At 38.1% G+C, this 18,189-nt stretch overlaps 1 protein-coding gene across 16 annotated transcripts in view; it reads right to left on the bottom strand.

The window, feature by feature from the left end:
* The window catches only part of WDR20 (WD repeat domain 20), a 47,199-nt gene that overhangs the window by 17,235 nt on the left and 11,775 nt on the right, over positions 1 to 18,189 (bottom strand). For 13 of the 16 annotated variants that reach the window (XR_012628963.1, XR_012628964.1, XR_012628965.1 and 10 more), the window contains exon 2: positions 1,221 to 1,403. The exons of 2 other annotated variants lie outside the window; for them this stretch is intronic. Coding sequence is in view for 5 of the 14 variants with exons in the window: in XM_074868800.1 (XP_074724901.1) it covers positions 1,221 to 1,403 (183 nt within the window). In the remaining 9 variants the exon portion in view is untranslated. Of the gene's footprint in view, positions 1 to 1,220; positions 1,404 to 6,413; positions 6,699 to 6,795; positions 6,852 to 18,189 lie in introns of those variants that run through there. One more of the 16 variants, XM_074868807.1, reaches the window with a different exon arrangement.

The raw sequence follows: 18,189 nt of genomic DNA, 5'->3' as shown, positions 1-18,189 counted from the left end.
GATTCTCCAGCACTGTTTCCCACTCAACACAAGCAGAGACGCAGAGCAGGTGAGGCTAGGTAAGAAGAACAACACTAAGAAGAAAAACACCCCTCTTCTGATCTAGATATAGCTACTTTTAGAAAGCTAAGGAGGAATTAGACAGTTCTAATTATAAAACATCCCCATTGAGAACAATACTTCAATCTTTGCACAAAGACAGAGCAAGGCAACACATCTCTCTGAGGTGGGAAAGATATGCTTGCTCAGTCTGAAACCTGAGCAAGGCTTAACTTCATCTGCAAAGCTCTTACACAGATTTGAAATTTATTTAAAAAAAAAAAAAAGAAGAGACCTGCAAAGCTCTTTGCTATTACTCTCCCACCAATTCACCTGCAGCTAGATTAAAACACAAAAAGGAGCAAAAAAAACCTCCAAAAAACCCCAATCATCCCCCCCAAACCACCCAAATTTCTACAGCTTATTCTCTGCAGAAAAAGCTGTCAAAAGTTGTACCAGTTACCAGATTCCTTTCCTTGTTAGCATCCAGACACTTACTCTTCTAAGAATGTCAATACTACCAAATGATCAGAGCCAGTGGTCTTGTAACTTGGCATTAGTCCCCCCACAGTACTCCCTTCTATCTTTCCTTATTGCACAGCAGCAGAAAAAGCAGATGGAGAGGTTGTTTCAGGTGCATCATATGGCCAAGACCTCATAAGCCTTCAGCTTTTTCTATGCAGCATTGAGCTTAATGTCCTAGTCTTTGGGCAAGCCTTTAGGAATGCTTCATGCAGACAGTTTCTGCTGTAACATCCTGACCAAAAAAATTGGTATTTTTACCTTACTTAATATTTTGACCATAATATATTAGTTAAATAGAGGCTTAAATGTTTTCTTCTTCATTCAGAACCAGAAGCCTCAGAAACAACTGACCGCAGAGCGCCTGTAGCAACATTTGGATTTGTAGGCCTTTTTTCCATCAGTTAACTGTCATTAACTCTAGTTACAGTATTACCCAAACTAGAAAGTCCTGATTTTTAATCTTAAACTCCAAAAGATTCCTTCACGAATAACATTTTTGTATAGGTATTCCAAGCCAATGAAACAGCTGAAAAGCAAAGGTAGTGACTGAATGATAAGCTGTACAGGCAAATGGAGCCATCTATAGAACTCTGAGAATCTAGGATCTTTAATATCACAAATACATTGCATGCAACAATGTTAAGATTTCTACTTACTTCCTCATTAAATAATTTGCTAGTTTCTTTTTTAATAGGGTCTATAAGTTGGACCTGGCCTGCAGAGAAGCCCACTAGAAGAGACACACTTTCTGCTGTGGCTGTTAAGTGATTGAAGTCATGGCATGTAGGTTGTGTTCCTTTGTATATCCTTTTGTCTATTGGTTTACTCAAGTCCGCAGCCTGCAAAGAGAGCAAACAGAATTAAGACAGTTTATCAGAATGTGTGCATATAACCAGTTCTATTTGCAAATAACGTTCACACTAAGCAACCATTTATGCAGTCACAAAACCCTTCTTTAAAAAGCAGCTTTGTATTTATCAAAGACATTCAAGATGTCATCAAAAGGTTTACCTTTTCATATAATACTTGTGGTTTTCAATTTTGCTAAACACTATACCTACCTAGCCTTTGCAACTACCTCAGGTGACAAACCAGTGACAACCATTCAGTAACACAAAGGCTCCAGCAAGTCCTCAAGAACAATCTATTCTCAGAATGTTTACCTGGCACAAGAGGTATTCCATCACACAGAGACAAGGTATCTTCTACTTTCCCAGTAGCAGCTTTCTCAATATGGAGTACAACCAATTTTGGATTAAAAATAGCATATTCGCAATCACCTGATTCTTTTACTGTAAGTCTATCCTTTTATAACAGGCAAACATACAATATTGGTCTCAATTAAATTATCAACTAGATCCTAGGAGAGCATTTTCTAGGAACACTGACTCAAGATGCTGATACTGTGATTATAAAAAAGACATTTTAAGCCATTAAGCTACAAAGTAATTGTGCTTCTGACACTGAACACAATTCAAATATAACTCAGACAAAATAAATGCTAACTAAACTGAGGAACTTCAATATAAACAACTGAAGATCTGGCACTAAAGTGTCAGAAGAATCAAAAGGAACAGAAAAGCAATTTAAAATGCTCTCAGCTGTGTAACCCATGTTTATCCCCCTATCACTTCTGAACAGACAACTTCATCTTTAATCATCCAGAGATTAATACCCACACATTTAATATGCAAGATCATACATCAGTTTCAACCTTTTTTTAAAAAAACCCTCCCTATTTACTAGATTCAGAGTCTGTAATTAGAAAACTGCAGATACTCAACAATATTACAGACCTGAGATGTAGCTGTGATTTGGGACTCAGATTCTAATTTTGATATATACTTTTCCAGTATTTTTCCTCAGAGGAAATTGGACCAGCAATACAAGAAATAAAACTTCTTTGAGGAAGAGGATGAGCTTCATGTAAAAGAAAATTGCTCCAGTCTATTAAACCTTTGAGGATAAGGTCTAAAGAGCAGCAAATCCTTGCGTGCATGGAGCTACACAGACAAAAACTACACCTGTCAGTAGGAAAAAAATCGTAACTAGCTACACAGTGCATCATGTCAGGTGAGCCATTTCCAAGGCAAATGTAACTATGGGATACGCAATAAGCATATATATGCAACAGTATTAAAGTTGCGCTTACATTTTGCAGCATATATTATAAACCAGTTTAACCAGGTGTATGGCCTCCTGGTTGAAAGCTCAAAAATAAGATGATGTATTCCAACTTCTGAAGTCAGCAGATTAAAAAGTTATTCTCCAGAGCCCAGAGATCCATTATAAGCTAAAAGAATATTAGCAATACCTTTTCAAGGAGAACTTAAATAGAATACTAACTCTACTGGGAGATAATAGGATAAGGCGCATGCCTACCAAGGAGCATTCACAGACACATGTAAATCGGTGATTTAAAGATGAAAGATCAAATCCTAGAGGCCATGTGCTTGCCTCTTAAATTGTGCAAGATTCCCTTGCCCTGTATCACTACAAAATACATGATATCAAGGGATAAATCTTAAGATTGAGGCAGTGTTTCCATCTGGAAGATGATTCTACAGAAACATAAAGATGCATCCCTCTGTACTTCAAAGAAATGCAGAGTTAACAAGGTTAACCTATGAGTCAAGGTTGTGTCCTCTGGACAAAAGTTTCAGCAGGACCCAATGCCTGAGAAGGAAATCCCTTTAAGATAAACAGCACTCAGTCTGAATCATGCTGAATGATCAGAGCGCCACAGACTCTCCCAGCAGAAAACATGGCTATTCCCAAGTTCTTGTTCTGAATCCTCACTATCATTTTAAGCAGCAAAGAATCAATAGGTGGATATTTGCAGACTAGAACTATACCTTGCTCTTGTGTCGTTGAGGTTTTATATCACTAGCTTTTGTTTTTGTTGTCCAACAACTTTGGTGTGACTGAAGTTCCCTGTCTTCTGAAATTATGTGATAACAGATCCAGCAAGACATGAAATTCTGATAAATTAAATCTAAGCACAGACTTCACTGTGCTTGTTCTAGCTGCTCTCTGGGAACCAGATGGCAGTGACAATCTGTCTGAACTTAAATGGAGTATAAATAAACTAATTCAACCCAGAATTACCAGGCTTCTACTGACAGGGATGCCCTGCCTTTTATTTACATGCAGCTAGTGTTTTCAGTTATAATATAGTTGTCTCATGGGGACAAGAAATCCACAAGCACAAAAGTACTCTTTTGGTCTTGATCTCTCTTAATTGAAAGACACGGTAGAATCAATGAAAACAAGAACTAGGAGACATTTTCTTTATTTCTGCAGTTGAAGGTTGCTATTGGATTTTGGTAGGAACAAGAAAACAGCTTACTCATAAAATTCAATTGCGCCTGGGACTCAGCATTTCATTAGCTCGCCAAGGCCGTTTGCTACAGTTCTTTTGTGAAAGATTTGATTCTCAGAAAAGAGCTTTTACATGAGATCTGAGTCTACAACTGTCAAATCTTACGATGTGACACTATTTACCGAACAAGGTGATGTGAACTGCCCCCCTCTCAGGAGAATGGTGATGTACTTTGAAAGAGAACAGAATGATCCTGGGATTAAGCTTTTAGCCTCCAAACATGGAGGCTAAAAGCATTGGATCAGGCACCCTCACCTCTGCTTGAGCTGGTAGCAAGCTATTTGCATGCCTCCTGTCCCAGTTCATTTAACATTTTCTTCTGGAAAACACTCAGCACTATTCCAGCCTGTCCATTTTGAGAAACTTACTCCATTGTGGATGATTCATGATGAGGGGAACACTTTGTAATTAGAACTTGTCTAATCATGACTGAAAGAAGGTTGGGGCATCTAATGCAAGGTGAAGAATTAATACTATCCTCCCTTCGAATAAAAATCTGTGCAAGTCACTGAAGTACATCTTCGCTAATCAAGACTCTGGTATTAGCACCTGGGCCAACTGATACCTGCGTTAGGAGTCTGCTCCTTCCAACATACAGTGGTATTCCAAGTACCCCTTGGGCAAAGGAACAAGGAAGAATGGCTATCAGGCAACAAGAATAAGAGGAATCTCACACAACACCCATCTACAGTCAGTGATGCAGCTGAGCAAAACAGGTCTACCTTGGGCATCAACAGCTTCTAAGTCCTGTCTTTGCGCAGATTAACACTCTCTAGAGAATCTTATGCGTACAGAAGAAAAATTGACCAACTTTGCCATTTAGTTCTTTGTGATAAATTCATACTCTAGAAATAAAACATGAACGATGTAACTGTTTTGGGGACTTCTAGTCCCATTTAGTTAACTCTCACAGCACACCATTTTAGCAAAACTATCCCTACTCTTCTAGGGTAGGGAGAAGGAAAAAAAAAATTTCTGACAGCCTAGCAGTTGCCCATTCACTCTGAATCATGACTTCCAGCAGAAAGGCAGTTAAGGGGAACATCTTAACCATAGCTTTAAGTACCTAAACACTAGGAAGAAAATGGGGGAAAAAAAATCAGTTACCTCTGTCTGAAGCAAATATTTATGTTTACAGATTCTAACATTTGACCTGTCTGTTTAGGATGAGCATCAATAACCTTGGTTCTGTAACTGTATGTAATTCTAAGGTCAAAGCCAGATTAATATCTGTCCAAGATTCATTTTTTATATACTATTGATCCAAGACTTAGAGCTTTCATACTAAGATTTCCCAAACAGTGAATCACATAATTTAAGTCAGCATTTAATCATGCTCCTTGACAGATGTGATTTCTTCCTGTATCTTATTTTCCTAACTTACATCTGCAGCTTTCTGCAAATTTTAGTTGAATGAAACGTATCATAGATGCTACACTTCCTTCTGTGGTGGGTTGACCCTGGTTAGATGCCAGTTGCCCACCAAACCCGCTCTGTCACTCCCCTCCTCAGCTGACAGGAGACAGGGGACATAGAACATAACGAAAAGCTTGTGGGTTGAGATAAGAACAGGGAGAGATCATTCACCAATTACCATCACGGGCAAAACAGACACAACTTGGGGAAATTAGTTTCATTTATTAACAATCAAATCAGAGTTGGATAATAATAAAAACAAATCTTAAAACATCTTCTCCCCACCCCTCCCTTCTTCCCAGGCTCAGCTTTACTCTTCATTTTCTTTACCTCCTCCCTGCCAGCAGCTCAGGGAGACAGGGAATGGGGGTTGTGGTCAGTTCATGACATGCTGTTCCTGCTGCTACTTCCTCCTCAGGGGGAGGACTCCTCACACTCTTCCCCTGCTCCAACATGGGGTCCTTCCCACGAGAGACAGTTCTCCATGCACTGCCCCAGCGTGGGTCCCTTCCCTGGGGTGCAGCCCTTCAGGAACAGACTGCTCCAGTGTGCGTCCCTCATGGGGTCACAAGTCCTGCCAGCAAACCTGCTCCAGCGTGGGCTTCCCACAGGGTCACAGCCTTCTTCGGGCACATCCACCTGATCTGCCGTGGGGTCCTCCACGGGCTGCAGGTGGAGATCTGCTCCACCATGAACCTCCACGGGCTGCACGGGAATCTCTGCTTTGGCACCTGGAGCACCTCCTCCCCCTCCTTCACCGACCTTGGTGTCTGCAGAGCTGTGTCTCTCATATCCTCACTCTCTTCTGGCTGCTGTTGCGCAGCAGTTTTTCCCCCTTGTTAAATGTTATCCCAGAGGCGCCACCGCTGTCGCTGATGGGTTTGGCCTTGGCCAGTGGCGGGTCCGTGTGGAGCTGGCTGACATTGGCTTTATCGGACATGGGGGAAGCTTCTAGCAGCTTCTCACAGAAGCCACCCCTGTAGCCCCCCAACTGCCAAAACCTTGCCATGGAAACCCAATACACCTTCCATGCTAAAAAACATCTCAGAGATCAGAAATGAGTTATTTATTAATTTCTCAGATAATTTCAACTGTAGTCAATAAAAAGCTCCCTTTAGATACTTTATAGTATTTAATATCACATTTGCCAGGAGACTGGCTTTCAGCGGGTCATAGCTGTGACACAGAGAGAATATTAGGTCTTTAAGCTTGGAAGTGAGGGCAAACATTTAATAAAAATTTTACTTCCAAAAATCCTCTTGAGAAAATCTCTCATGTTGAGAAAATGAATTGATCTTGAAAGGCAGATTAGATTGGCTACGTATGTAGAGCTCCACTGCAAAATAAAAGAGAAGACACAAAGAACCAAGATATTATACTTCTGAAAACAATTTCCTCAACATTTCAGGAGCTTAGAATTCATAACTTATTACCTGTAGCGTGATACCTCTTCAATACCTTGCTGTCCAGGGGTTTAATGGTCCCTGGTCTATAAACAGAATAATTTGAGAAAGCTGTGCTTGTTACAATGCTATACAGTAACATGAGAAATCAACTCTTAGAATTATTGCTAAGTGAACTTTATTGAACTTCACAGATGCTCTTTAAACCCTAGCTGAAAAAAAGAGGCAAGGTAACCCTTGCTGCAGCACTTTGCCTTACAGTATCCCCTAGTGAACAGCGCAGGGTTTTCCAGGACAGACTTACTCACTGTATTAGCAAGAACATGGAAAACTACACCAGGAGGGCCCTTACAGCTTGTTTATTCTTCCTCTGTGTCTGTGCTGGTCTTCCTCTCCCTCCTGCAGAGCTAGCTGAAGGACAGAGAAAGCTGAGGAACACAGCAAGAAAACTGAGTTTTCCTAGGCATTTCTGTAAAATTTTCTGTTGAACTCTGTTCATTGTTTCTGTACATAAGTGCTTACACCAGAAACACTAGCTTCAATACTTCACACTGGAAATCCCTCTAATTACTTTATTATCAAAAGGAGTAGATTTCCAGGTATTTGGGTTTTTTTGTAGAGCCCAAATACAGCTCACTTAATATTAGTAATAGAAATCATTTGTAGTTACTCTACTGTTGCTTCAAGCTGGTGTGATCTCATAGCTGACCTGCTCTGGGCAGGAGGTTAGACTAGAGACTCTCAGTGGTCCCTTCCAACCTGAATGACCCTGAGATCCTAAGCTTAGGAACAATCAACACAGCAGCAACATGGCCACTCCCAGCTTACTTAACAGGTCTAGTTTATGTCTTAAAGGAACTTCACAAAGGAAGAAAACTACAGGAACAAGTTAGTTATCTTTCCCTATAAAGAACACTGACGTAGAGCAAGAGTTCTGCTTAATTTATACGAGACACACAACAGAAAGTCCAGGCGATGCTTCCTGCAACCATAAAGCCCTAATAAAACAGCGCAGCTGACAGTAACATAGCCAACCAGTAATAAAACGGCTTCTACAAACATAACTGCATGTAAGCTGACAGACTGCTGACTAATGACCTTAACTTTCTCAGTAGAAAGTTTAAAGTCTGGCAAGAACTCACATCAGTTCCATGGTGTCTTTAGATTCAACAGCACGAACCTTTCAGGTAGTGTACAAGTGAACACAGGGCCACTTCAGAAGCCCCCAGAAACCTTATAAACTAGTTTGAAAGCTTCTGGGACCACTTATAAACTAAAAAACCAAAACGTATAAATTCTCTTTAGGATTCTATAAAGAGCCAGCAGACAACCATTTGTAAAGTTGCCTTATTACACATAGCTACAATAGGTTTCTTAAATGCAAAGACAGTTTCTTAAATAAGAGCCGCTTTTTCCATACCTGATTGATGTGCTTTAAGGGTTGCATAATAGGTGTTTTGTGTGTACACACGGTCTAGTTTTAAGTGTCTCCGAAGCTTCGCAAAGCCATTAATGCTAGGGAAATTTTAGGTCTTTATTTTGCAACATTGCGTTCAAGGCATCTGCTTTATATTAAAGTCATATTTGTAAACCTCAGGAAAACTATTATTTCATTTTTAGTTTTGCTTTTGAAATTTGGCTGATCTTCCAACTCTGTGAATTGAAGTACCAGTAGCTTAACACTCGTAACAGCACAAGCAATGCTGGATTTGCTGCCAATTAATATAAGAGCAAGTATGAACTAACACTACCACAACACACATCAACTTTCCCTTATTCCTCTCTAACTGAAGGCAAGAGAAGCTATGAGAAAGGGATGAAAGTTGCACCGGACAACATGAATTTTGAATATTAAAAACAAAGAAATTAGGACAAAACCAATTAACAGCAGGAAAAAAAATCTGCTACTTTTAACACACTGCCTCAAAGACTTTCCATTAAGGTATATCTCTATAGCTTCCTTTCTCTAGAAAGTCTCCAGAAAGTGTTGCTGTCAATTCGTACCAGTTTTACTTCCTTAAATTTTATGATTCGGATCTTGAAGACATGATCATTATTAATTTGGCTTCAGTGGCATATCTTCCGACATACTTTGTCTAATACATAAATATTCTGAATTATCTCAAAGTTCAAAATAATTTGCATTTATACCTGCTCCCAGCAAGAGCATTTCAAGATTTATTTACTCTCAACGGAACATTTACTCTCCTGAACAACACTGTTCCTCATAAACAGGTTCCTGTATCTTTGCACAAGGTTTTTTATAAATTACAAAGCACTTGCTTAAATGCTGAACAGGAACACTTAAGGCATGTGACAGAGTTTCTAGGATACTGTATAAGACAGCTCTGTTAGTAAAACAGGGACACCAAGTAATTTTATTTAACCTAATTTACCAAGTGTTCCACACAATTCATCCATAACAAAGTCTTAAAGATCAATTTTGTACAAAGCCGCTTGCAAATCTGGAAAGCTACTTAATATTCTTCTCCCTTCTAGATTTAACTTCCACTTGGGGCCATACAAGACATACATGACTTTTGAAAAGAGAAAAGCATTACTTAACAAGATTTCAGCATTTACTCATACAGCAGACAAGTACGACTACACAGATTAAGATAAAAGCTCTAGTCCAGACAACCAGACATAAATCCATATTTAGGCAAAGATCAGTTTAGTTTTCTGAAGCATCCAATAAAATTATCATTTTCTGTTTCCAGAAGAATTATTCTAAACACTCAGAGCAAAGAGCATGCACTGGTTGGAATAAATCTACGTGATAGTAACTGAACCAGTGGTTATATAATTGGCAAGAACAAGAAAGTGGATGTGAACACCATAAAGAACACTCATAAAGGACTGTTTGATTTACAACTTACCATAACAGTGTTAACTCCATTTCAGTATGGCTATAAACCAAAATATTTTTCTGGTTACAGTATAGATCAGCACATGCTATTGGAAGTTATCTAAGGTAAAAGAACCAGTCGACCAATAACCCTAGAGAAAGTATTTGAAAAGAGTTCAAAAACCCAGAACAGCAGACTCCCCAAAAAAGAAAAAAAATCCTTTTTTGATTGCAAATTCCCATTCACTTCACAGGTGCATATAAGACCAAATTATCCTTTGTTTCTCTGTAAGAGTGGGCAAAGTGTATTAAAGTAGGACAGGAATGTTAACATCTTTGAACTACTATAGGCCAGGGATGTTGAAGAAAATTGAAACAAGGTTTTGAACCCCTCCACACAAAAAATACCTCCTGTGTCTTGAGCAGAGAACACTGCCACTGTCTCTATCGATCACAACCCAACAGAGCTTTCAAGTTACTAAAATTGTTCCTTTAGAAACTTAAAAGTATTTTCAATTCAATGCGGTACTCATTTGGTAAAATTTACACCCATGCTGACAGTGCTTCTTTTAAGTGGAAGACCAAAACATACAGCTTGTGACAGTGCTGTTTAAACAGCCGGGTCAGACCCAAAGTGTTTAATGAACTGACCACAACCCTGAGCGCAGCTCTCCAGAGCAAGTTCTAGTCAGTCCTGAAAAGGTCTGTGAGCTTAGCGTCTCCAAAAGAAACCAAACAGCCTGCTCACTCCAAGAAGTAGACTGGAAGCACTCCAAGTAACTCAAGCAATCTTCAGCTGCACTATAATCAAATCACTAAAACTTCAGGGAAATTACATGACACTGTAACTTAAGTTTTCAAAAGGTGTTTGTTTCTACATATTTTACAAAGTTAATTTTTATTATACCTGCAAAAGAAAACCTGTCCCTTTCCTCCTTAGAAGCACTCTAATCCTTTAAATCACACTTTGCACAATACTGCTTTACTACGATACAGAAAGAGCACAAGAGCTTTAACTTGTTCTTGAGCATCTAAACAATCACTCGGAAACCCACACGGAAGAACAGCTAACAAAAGCAGCATTTCACAGTTCTTTTTGCAAAGTTCACCTTATTGTGGGTGTCAGTTAATGACGTGATCAATTCAGATAAAAAATGAGACTTTGACTTCAGTGTTACGTGTTTGGCCACTGTAAATCTGTAAACAGGCTGGTTAAACTCAAACAGGTCTGAATATAGTCACTGCATCATCACACACTCCCAACAGACATGAACTGAATTAGATATTCTATTTTGGTTTAAGCAATTAGTTGGCTTTTTTTTTTTTAATAGGAAGAAGGGAAAAGAAGGCGTGATATCAGTATTATTGTCTCTTCCCAATGGCTGGTCTACAGAATTTTGGCTCAACTGTAGCTCAGCCTGCTGGATAAAGACCTCTCCAACAGAAACCTAATTCAAAATCACGTATGTTCTGCATGCGATGCAAACACCTTCCTCCTCTTCTCCCCCTACTCAGCTCTTTTTAAGGACATATGTAAGAAAGACAACTCACTGTGCAGTTTTAAGTTCAAAACAATGATCTCTCAGGGCTATTAATAAACCACGGGTGACAGGTCACATTTTTATACTGGTCTCTCCTCACTGGCTTAATTATTAAGACACACATTTAACAAGTCATGGCACATACATACTTCATAATCATGGACTGCAAAACCACAATCCAAGACTTTTTACTCCAATAACATTTCTTCAACGGTGGGCAGATACATGTTCCAGAAGAAAGTTCAAGAAGATAGCTGCATTAATGGATTATTGTCCATCCTAGATTTCTTTCAGGAAGCCATTTAAATTGCAAATATGGAAGTTTAATAAGTCTTTATAGGATTTTTTTTTTTTTGCATCAACTACTGCATGGAATTGCAAATATTGCCAGATTTTAACACCCACTTTCTGTTCATTAATTACTTAAGATGACTGAAGCAACACATCCTGATAAATATGTGAAAAAAAGTATCAGTTCTGAATTTTGTTCCCCTCTAATTTTACTGAATACCTTCTTGTTCCCAGGACAAGGTAATGATGTCTAACATTCCTTATATACACAGCACTTATACCACTTACTAGAATAAGCAGTCCCATCCTTCTCAGTATTTCCATGAAAGTTTGTAGCGATCACAGTTTTCACCATTTCTCCCAATCTCTTTGTAATCTTTTTTTTTTTGAGACCTGTATGAACACTTACAGATGATCTACTGATTTATACAATGTAGTATGATTTACTCCATTCTTGTTTCTAATATTCTTCCCCATTCCATTTGTTACAATAAAGAAAAATTAGGGCTCAAGTACTGATCAGTTAAGGGAGCCATCTACAGCAATTCCCTCTTCTTTTTTGTGTAGTGGTTTCAAACTGACTCAAGTTTTTTCTTCCGGTGTGTGCCACCAAAAGATTAGTGGGAACAAACACTCCTACTCATTCACCTAGCATAATTGCATTTCCCAACTTCCTTACAATTGCCTCTTGTCAGTTAGTTCACCTTCAATTTCTGCTGCTTTTCTCCTTTATTTATTTTCCTGATGTTATGGTATAGTTCTGTGGTAGAACCATATGTTAAACTTAGTGGGATGAAAGCTATTTAAAGTTTTGTTTACTGTGGCTAATCAACAGCACAACTCATCTCTTCCTGTGGCCTCCAAATTCTTACTCTCCTTTGAGTTAAGCCCTAACGTAATCTTTCAGACATTTTCACACTCTACTTTTGTTTTAATTATAAAGTGATCAGTAAATCCTTTTTAAAGAGGTCAGCAAAAAGCACAGACTAACCTGTAATTCAATGTAACAGTTACTACTTGGAACAAGTCTGCAGTTCAGTCTCTTCACACTTAAAACTCATGAGAACTCCTGAACACCATTTCAGCCTAATACTAAACTGTTTGTTCCATCACCTCCAACATTTCATGTTCCAGTAACACCACTTTCTAGTTATCATGACATCGTCTTCCTTCCCAAGACACCATGTGCTATAAAGGCAGAGACAAATAAATCACAGGTTCTCAATAATAACCTAAACTGCTTTCCCTTAGTCTCCAACTATAATAATCTCCAACCCAGATTATGCAATGCATAAAGTGATGAAGTAGAGCCAGATGTTAAGGTAGGTGCACACAATGCCAATGTCCAACTCCAACTCTAGCCTCATTTTTAGAAGCAGTGTCTGTTCCAAGCCACAGATTGGCCTTTCTATATAGAACAGTTTCCCCTTTGGGGGATGAGATTTTGGAAAAAATGCATGTAAATATACATAGTAATTTACATTCAGAAAGAGAAAAATAACTGATTTGCATGTGACCACACCTATGGAAAACTGTACAGCAAGTCGCATGCAATAATATCAGATTCTGCCACAATATACTGACTGCAATATGAAATACCATGCTCATAGACCATTCAAAGACTGCTGAGCGAACAGGGAACCTATCAAACTGAAAATCGCCCCATTAAAAATACCAACATATAGATCTTTGTTACAGTTAGCAAGCCTTAAGACAAACAACTGCAGGAACGTGAATTAAATACTGCAAGATCTTTAACATACACAAATCATTAAAATATATACATATACATAATCATGTACATAGAAAAATCATTAAATATCTATGGATCATACATATATGATCTACCATACATATAATAATTAACACAGAGAAATCATTTTAGAGAGAGAGAGAGATACAGATTACCCTGGTCACATCTGTTAAACAAGACATGGCACACTGAAAACACGTCAACCTTGATTACAGTACTTAAGTAATTTATCTGTCTCCAAGAGGCTATTCTATTCACTCAATGCCCTTACAGTTAGAGGGCAAGCCAACACAGAACCTCACTGTTCCCTGCTTGTGAATATTGCCTGCTTTGTGTAAAACTCCGAACTGGCAATTAAGATTTGCTTGATAAAACAGGATTTTAAAACAGTACTCTTCGGAAAATAGACTCTAATAAATGATAAACAACTACAGTTGCTCTCCAAAGTAATTATTTCAGTTTACAAGTTTTCTTTTGTGTACCTTAGTTTCCAAACTTTGGCATGAATTTTCTACTGTGTTTGCCATGGTAACCAAGCAGTCTGAGCCTCTACTTAAAATTCTGTTTAACTGCTTAGTGTTGCATATTGATCAAGATATATTAACATCCTAATGTATTCCAAATAGTGAAGCAAGCAATTCTCATACTGGAGGAATCACCTCGTTAACTATTACAAACCTCAAAAGGATTGTTGCTGCTGTTTAAGATAGGAGGGTAATGGGGAAACTTCATTGCCAAAGATGTGCATAAATAGCTACCAAATAAACAGAACGCACTCAGATGTGAGGAAGAGGGTATGTTCAATATATAAGGAGCTGCATTAGAACCGCTAAAGAGTCTCTATTTGACACTATCTTCCCTCCTGGGAATCAAGACTTTACATTCATGTCAGAAAGGAAAATTTGTTCCCAAACTGCATTTGAATGAGAAAGACAGTTTCCATACATTAAAGCTTGTACCCTGGTGGAAAACTCTTCTGTTCTGGTGCAAGAGGGGCCAGGTAACTGGCTAACTTACTTGAAGTTCTAGGATTAACATTAGCAGAGCAAAGCCAAGCCACAGTTGCTAGTTTCTCTTAGCTTCCATTTTGAAGAAAGATCTTTCTTCAAACATTTATCTCAAATACAGTATCATGAATAAGAAAACATCTGTTTTAAACACCTGGAATCTTTCCTAATTCCCAGAAAACATACTAAATACCTCAGCATACTAAAATTGATATTTAAGGAAAAAACAGATTAGGAAAACCTGAAACAAAAAAAGGCCTACTGCTTAGTTTTTTCAGTCTCACCATCCCAGATGATAAAAAAAGAAGTAGGGGTTGGCTGTTCACCTCTTTTCATAAGAAATTAATGCACCTACTATTACCTGTGTTACTCTTCAAGAAAATCTCATCCTTTACTCTGCTCATGGTTAAAGATAGGATGAAATAGTTCTGACTTCCAACACCTGCTGTATAAATGCAGACTTAAAATACAGAGAACTATCTCCAAGCATACCTAAAACACAAAATAATGCCCTCCCCCGCCCCAAGCTTCCCTACTGAGATACTGTTACCATAAAAAACATAGCATGCTCTTTCCATGGTATCTGCAAAGTCAGCTGTACTTCCATTCTTTCATTGGCCTTTACTGTCTCCAGCTCCTCAGTATCTCGTACTTCATTTCCTCTCCTGAATCTAAAAGTCAGTAAGGCAGCCTTACTGGGTACCACACAGGTAGTTGGATTTGTATCACTATAAACACATTTTCTTCATTCTGTTCATGTGGCTCAGCTCTAAGAAGCTTCTGGATGAAATGCTCTGCCTCTTCTTAAAATCTATTCTGTACTTCCCACCTATCACACCACAGTATTTTCAACTACTAGCAACAGCTTACAGCAGGGCTGGCCAAAGAGCAGGATCCTTCTGAATTAATAGTAAATTTTGCATGATTGGGATTCATGGGAGATCTGGCAGTGTCTCATCCATCTAGGGAAGGTTGTGTATTATTTATTCTCTCCCTTCTTTCTTCTCTTCTTCCTTTCACAGCTTTAAGAAATAGTGATTGCTTTTCTCAGCTAATTAAAATCACACTCTTCTTTCTCCAGTTTTACATTAGACACCATCTTCTCCTACTAGCAGGAGTTGAAATTCACCTTCATCAACATAAGCAACCAGAATTTCATACAATATTAAAGCCATCTTTTCAATGCCTTCTACAATGGCACTAAAGACACTTCCTTATTTCTATTGGTAAACCTCACTTGATACATCTTTGAATTGCATTTATCTCCTCCTGCCTTCAACAGCTGTATCACAAGCTGGCTCAGCTTGTAATCAACATTACACTCTGGTTATCTTTTCAAAGTTTTCTGGCTGAAGCAAAAATTCCCTGTTTTTTTTTTTCCTATTAATTTTCACTTCAGTTACTGTTCTGATACCAGCTTGTTTCTCCTTATAAAATACTCTGATTATGAACAGTGATGCCTCACAACTTTATTATGAGAATTTTGCCATCATGTATGTGCTCTTGCTTCTTTGTCCCAATGTCATCAATGAAAATATTGTTCCAAAACCACTCCTAGAAGACCTCAACTTGAAGCTCTCAACAGTTGTCACAGTTCCTGTAATCAGTAAAATATGTAAAAAGGTATCAAGAACTAAGCATTTTACTCCTTTCCCCATTGCAGACCAGAACGAGTTTAAGGTTCTAGAACTCCCTCAGTTAAAATATCAATTATACCAATCTAAACTTGCAAGTTCATACAAGGACATGAACTTAAGTTACAACTCTCCCTTACTACCATAGTGTTACACTAGAAAGGCTGAGCACCTGAACTTCAAATAAAGCTGTCTATGTATGTTATATGTTGTTTTTCCACTGCAGGGAGACAACGTCTTACTTCAAGCATAACAAAAAAACCCACTAACACAGAATTCCACTGCCTCATAACTTCAAAAGTAAAACTGAAAGGAACTTGAAGCAGTTGAGAATTCTCAGGATTTTTGTATTTTTTTGTTGGTGGGGTGGGGTGTATGTTGAGTAGCACTCTCACATGTTTTTTTCTACCTAAATGCAATCAAGGATAAGCCTTAAGAAAATACCTGCCTGTCACTAGAGTCACAGGCTGCCAAAGGGTTTTCAGCAGAATTTTTCACTGTTAGAAACACAGTGAATTAAAAAACAACTGAATTCAGAATAGTAGAAAACATACCAAATATCCACAGGCACTAACTAAAGTTTATGCTGCAATACTACTTACAGACTGCCACATGCTGTGTAAAGAACATATCACCTCTGTAAAGACTGGAATGCACAGAAGCACACACTTTAGTCTCTTCACTTTTGAAGAACTGAGGAAATTAAGTGTACTGTAACAATTACCCTTCCTTAACTACACTTCATAATTAAGTTCTGCAAGGTTCACTTAAGATTTATGCTTAGTTAACTGCAATTCCTTTCTGAATAGTTACAATCTAGTAAATTATAACAGATTCACAGCTCTAAAGTAAAAAGAAATAATAGTTATCTTTCTGATCTCCTTGTTCCTTATCCTCCAGTGGATCCTTTCATTTCCTCCTACTCCTGCAGTCTAGTCACACTGTTGCCTACTTATAATCAGTCCTTTCTCACCTGTTTTTAATGCTGAATGAGGCATGACTCAGATGAGCTGAACAAAGATACACAAACTAGATGTAAGAAACAAATTAAAATAAGGAAAGTAGGTATGTAAATATCAAATGGATTCCCAGTAAAACCACACATTCTGGCACAATTCACCAACTGTTCTCATTCAGTTCACAGGCTCAGTTGGGATACTTACTAAACACTTAGTAAGTTACTTTCACTGGGAAATTGTTTAAATTGGCTCAGCTCTGTAAGCAAAACTGGTTAGAAAATTATACCTGTTAAAGGTGACACTCATTTAAATTAGAGCTAACAGACTGCTTTTAGGTGATCCCTAAAATGTGGAACAAACTGGAAACATTGCATGACTTAATGATAGCATCATCTCTGAGTTGTTCATCTCCTCCCCATGCGCACACAAAAAAGTTACCTGACCTGCTGGACTAGGTTCTAGTCAGTCACACCTTCAAAGCCATTACTTTCACTTTAGCTTTGGATCTTATTTTTTTCTCCTTTCAAACACTGGTATGGTTTTGTTAAGTTATCAGAAAAATGCACTTTAACAATCCACGCACACCCATCAATAACATCCTTTGAGGTTGACTGTATATACAGCTTCCCAGAGACACAACTGCTGCTTTTGTTTTTCCTTTCAAGTGATCAGAGGACCAAAGTATCCTTAAAATACATCAAACACAAAATTAAGTTCCATGTTGAAAGACTAAGGCTGCTGTAGCTTCATCACTGAAGTTGTTCAAATTTCATTTCTTCTAACTTTAAAAAGGTCAAAATACAGTAACACTCAAAAGTTTGCTTTACAAGTGTGTTTTATGACCAAAAACCCCAACACCTGCAGTCTCTTGACAATACCCTAATATTTTTCAGTTTTAACAGTGAAGCTTAAAGTAGAACATTCCTCTCTTTAAGGGTAGTCAGAAGTATTGAAACAAGTAAAATATACATATACAAGACTTTAAACATAGAAAGAACAAATAACCAAAAGCCTGAGTGATTCAGGGAATCAGCATTAGGACTAAACTAAATTGATTTACTTGAAATTTGCAAGCTACTCTATGATCATTATTATTAAACTAGAGCTAGTTCAGTTTCATGTAGACTTGTCAACAGGTAGAAGTGAAGTATAAATTCATACTGCATAACAACATATCCAGTATAGCTTTATTATACTAAATGACATACAGGCAAGTAGTAGTAGGTTGAGTTTCCACCAGTCTACCACCCTGGTATTTATCTCTGAAAGTTTTCCCCATTCCCTTTTCAGCACATGAGAGGAAAAGTTATTTCTTTAGGGAAAAAAAAAAAAAAAAGGCAGCAGCAAAATAGTTCAGGATTATCCGTTGCTATAACAAAACAATGTTTTAG

The sequence above is a fragment of the Strix uralensis genome, chromosome 4 (assembly GCF_047716275.1).
Source record: "Strix uralensis isolate ZFMK-TIS-50842 chromosome 4, bStrUra1, whole genome shotgun sequence".
NCBI classification, from domain to species: domain Eukaryota; kingdom Metazoa; phylum Chordata; class Aves; order Strigiformes; family Strigidae; genus Strix; species Strix uralensis.
This window is presented reverse-complemented; position numbering and strand designations above follow the sequence as displayed.